Source organism: Oryzias melastigma, linkage group LG9 (assembly GCF_002922805.2).
Source record: "Oryzias melastigma strain HK-1 linkage group LG9, ASM292280v2, whole genome shotgun sequence".
Taxonomy (NCBI): Eukaryota; Metazoa; Chordata; class Actinopteri; order Beloniformes; family Adrianichthyidae; genus Oryzias; species Oryzias melastigma.
In genome coordinates this window covers 16,240,573-16,244,139 of record NC_050520.1, presented here as the reverse complement: position 1 = coordinate 16,244,139, position 3,567 = coordinate 16,240,573, and the positions used below count along the sequence as shown (strand labels likewise).

General features: G+C 44.2%; 1 protein-coding gene across 1 annotated transcript in view; it reads right to left on the bottom strand.

Annotated features, from left to right (window-relative positions):
* LOC118599195 (whirlin-like) overlaps positions 1 to 2,729 on the bottom strand; it is a gene marked incomplete at its 5' end in the record, with an annotated part of 6,404 nt that extends 3,675 nt beyond the window's left edge. The window contains 1 exon segment of the mRNA XM_036213764.1: positions 2,030 to 2,729. Coding sequence (XP_036069657.1) covers positions 2,030 to 2,729 — 700 coding nt within the window.
* Between the last annotated feature and the right edge of the window lie 838 nt (positions 2,730 to 3,567).

Below are 3,567 nucleotides of genomic sequence, written 5' to 3'. Positions count from 1 at the left end.
CCATCCATCCATCTATCCATCCATCCGTCCGTCCGTTCGTCCATCCAACCGTCCGTCTGTCCATCCATCTGTCCATCCATCCATCCATCTGTCCACCCATCCATCCATCCATCCATCTGTCCATCCATCCATCTGTCCATCCATCCATCCATCCCTCCATCCATCTGTCCATCCACCCATCCATCCATCTGTCCATCCATCCATCTGTCCATCCACCCATCCATCTCACTTTCACGATCAATTTTCTGCTAGACTTGTAGAATGCAGAGGTAAAGCGATCAACTTCTGATTGGCAGATTGCAAGCTTGTTTCCCGCCCGCCCACGTGTCAAAGTGTCCTTAGAAAAGACACTGAACCCCACATAGCTCCTGGTGGTTATAAGGGGGTGTCAGTGTTTGGTGTTTGTTTGCATGGTTGAATGGAACTGTGACTGTAAAGTGCTTTTGGCCCAGTAAGAAGGTAGGAAAGTACTACATGAGTATTTATCATTTACCATTCAGGTAAATGGTAAATACTTGTAAAAAATATTGGATGAACTTCCATCACCCTCTAGTATGGACACTCTTGAGGCCTTGTGGCAACAATTGAAAAATTTTTTGAGTTCACAAAATATCTTTCTCAGTGGAATATGTGTTGGTAGGATGATTACTCATACTAAGCTCTGGTCAGCCTCTGGGACAACAGAGAGGCAGAACAATGACCACTCAGACCAAATGTCCTTCCCCTCTCTCAGCATTTGTTTGAAACACCTCTGTGTGCAGGAGGTGAACGTCTGTGTGACTGCTTAATCTGCCAGATGCTTCCACTGTCAAACTCAACCACACAAGGGGGAAAATCCAAAACACATTTTAGGTCACGGGCCAACCAGGATAAACATTTATTGAACACTCTAAAACTACATGTTTAAAACTTTAAAAATATAAATTTTCAACATAATTATGAACCAGATATATAGCATTACCTGTGAAAATGCTAGTGTGAATGCTGTAAGCTGAGTTTGACCGGTGAAGATGCTAGTGCTGATAGCTGAAGACGCTGAAATTGATAGCCAGCTGAAATAATAACTAAATGCCAAATTAGCCTAAAGAACTAATATAGCAGCTAGCATGTAGCTGAAAAATTATCTAAACTTCAAAATATCCTAAAAATTTGGAAAAATTTCTAAATTATTCAAAACATTTGGCATCTAGCTGAAATATTAGCTAAACTCCAAAACAGCCTAAATAAATCTTAGTAAATGCCAAAAATTATTACACAATAAATAGACTTAAACCTTAAGTAACTTTCAATATTTTACTCTCCATAAAAATATATTTCGTCAAATTTATACAAGTTAGAAATAAACGCAAGATAACATTGGGCTATTAATAACAATAAAATGATCTGAAGGGTCGGATCATGACACGTCTTAGAGCCTAACAGGTCTTTTCAGTCATTTCCCCTCCAGTCTGATCTGACATAGGACCAGACAGTGCTCTGTTGATGATCCACCATGTTTTTACTCATGTGTTCAGAAGTTAAAGCTACTAGTCTGATGACAGAATGATAGAGGTGATCTTTGAGTGTAATGAAGATACTTCTGGGCATCCTTTTCTTCATTACTGACACACAGTTATAAGCACCAAAGTTCAGTAACAAAATACCACAGGACTTCAGAGCAGGGAGGGTGTTCTCCAACCAATCAGAGACCTTTCCAGGTTGTATTCTCACTGCTCGTGTGTAAGGTGAAGGCTTTTCTCCCATACAGATGTAAGAATCAAAACCTAACACTATTTAAATGATATTTTTAAAACCTGTTTTAGTTTATGAAATACTTGTTAATCAAATTGTTGGAACAGCAGACTGGCTGTTGCTGTGGTGGAATGCCATTTGAAAAATTCAAGTTTTAGATGCCTGTTAGAGAAAAATCCACAAACATGATGCATGACAACCACAATGTTCAAGTGTTTAGTGCAGGAACACATCTTCTGAGAAGAACTGGACTCATACGTGTTGGACAGTTAATGCAGGAGTGCGCTGAGGGCTGTACCTCTCTGCTGGGGTCTGGAGTCTGCACACAGCCGGCTCATGCCTGTCACTGTGACCTTGTGGTTGAGGGCAGGAGAGCAGGGCGGCTCAGGGCTGCGTGAAGGTGCAGCGGGGGTGACAGATGGGCCGGGGGAGGGACATGGAGAGGGATGGGGTGATGGATGGAGGTATGGTACTGGAGATGCTGCTTTAGAGGAAGGAGCAGACTTTGACATACAGGACTTTTCGTAGGAGCTGGATCTAGAGGAGAACTTGACAGACGCTGTGGGTTTTGTAGAGATGGCGGCATCTCGTTGGTGCTGGAAGTCTGAGCAGGTGTGGCGTCCTAAAGTGGACGGGTTGAAGTAAGCAGCGTGGTGGCGAGTGTGTTTGGAATGGCTGTGTTGTTCAGAGTCAGAGAGCTGGGGGGAGCTCTGGCAGGCGTGATGGAGCGTGAAGGAGGAGTGGTGTCTGGTGCCAGAGCAGGTCTGGTGGGCAGAAGATGGGACGGGGTACTGGGTGGTGGGTAGGTGGTTCAGACTCTTGTGGAGGCAGTCCTGCAGAAGTCTTGGGGGGCCCGAGAAGACACGGCCGGGTTCGGGCTGCACCACTCGGGCTGACGGTTTGCGGCTGAGCTCCGGCTCTCTGGTGCATCTGGTTTGGGCTTGAGGGGAAGCTGCTCTGCATGGTGTAGGACAGCCACTTGAAGACTTCAGTTCATCCTGTGAGCAAGAAGACACCAGCTTATTATCCACACGACAGGAGGCAGGACACAGGACTCTATCCATCATGAGAGTTCCTTCCTCCAAGGACACTGAGGAACTCCTCATGTGAAGAAGAAAGAAAAGGACAGAAAATAAACATCTTAAAAAACAACTTTCATGTCCAAAAAATCCTTTATTCTAGAACAGGGGTCAGCAGCCTGCGGTTCCAGAGCTACGTCAGCCTCTTCTACCATCCATTGAGGCTCTCTGGTTAAAAAAATTACAAATCTTTTTGTTTAAAAAAGTAACTGTAAAGTTAAGTTAAAACAAAAAAAAACTTAGCACAGTAGCAATTGTGGTTAGATAATCGAGAACTAAACATTTTCTGGGAGTGGGGCTGGATGGTCCAGTGGGCTCAGTATAGAGTTGCAGGAGCCCTGGGTTCAATCCCCAGGGGTCCACTGATCCCCACCCAGATTGGGTCCCTAGGCAAGACCCTTGATGCTGCTGCCTAACTGGGTCCCTGTGCCCCTCAAGTACAGGGTTGTGTCAGGAAGGGCATCCGGCGTAAAAACTCTGCCAAATCACTGATGCCAAACAGTGGGTGCTGCAACGCTGTGGTGACCCCGAAAGGGATAAGATGAAAGGTGAAGAAGAAGAAGAAGAAGCACCACAAATGTTTAGTATATATATATATATATATATATATATATATATATATATATCAGTGGCGGGCCGTCAGGGCCTGCAAGGCCTTCTCTGCTTGTTCTAAAAATATCTGAATCACAGACTGATATTAATTATTATTTATTTCCGTGAATACGTATTCTATAATTCCAAATGCTCTGTCTTCGCC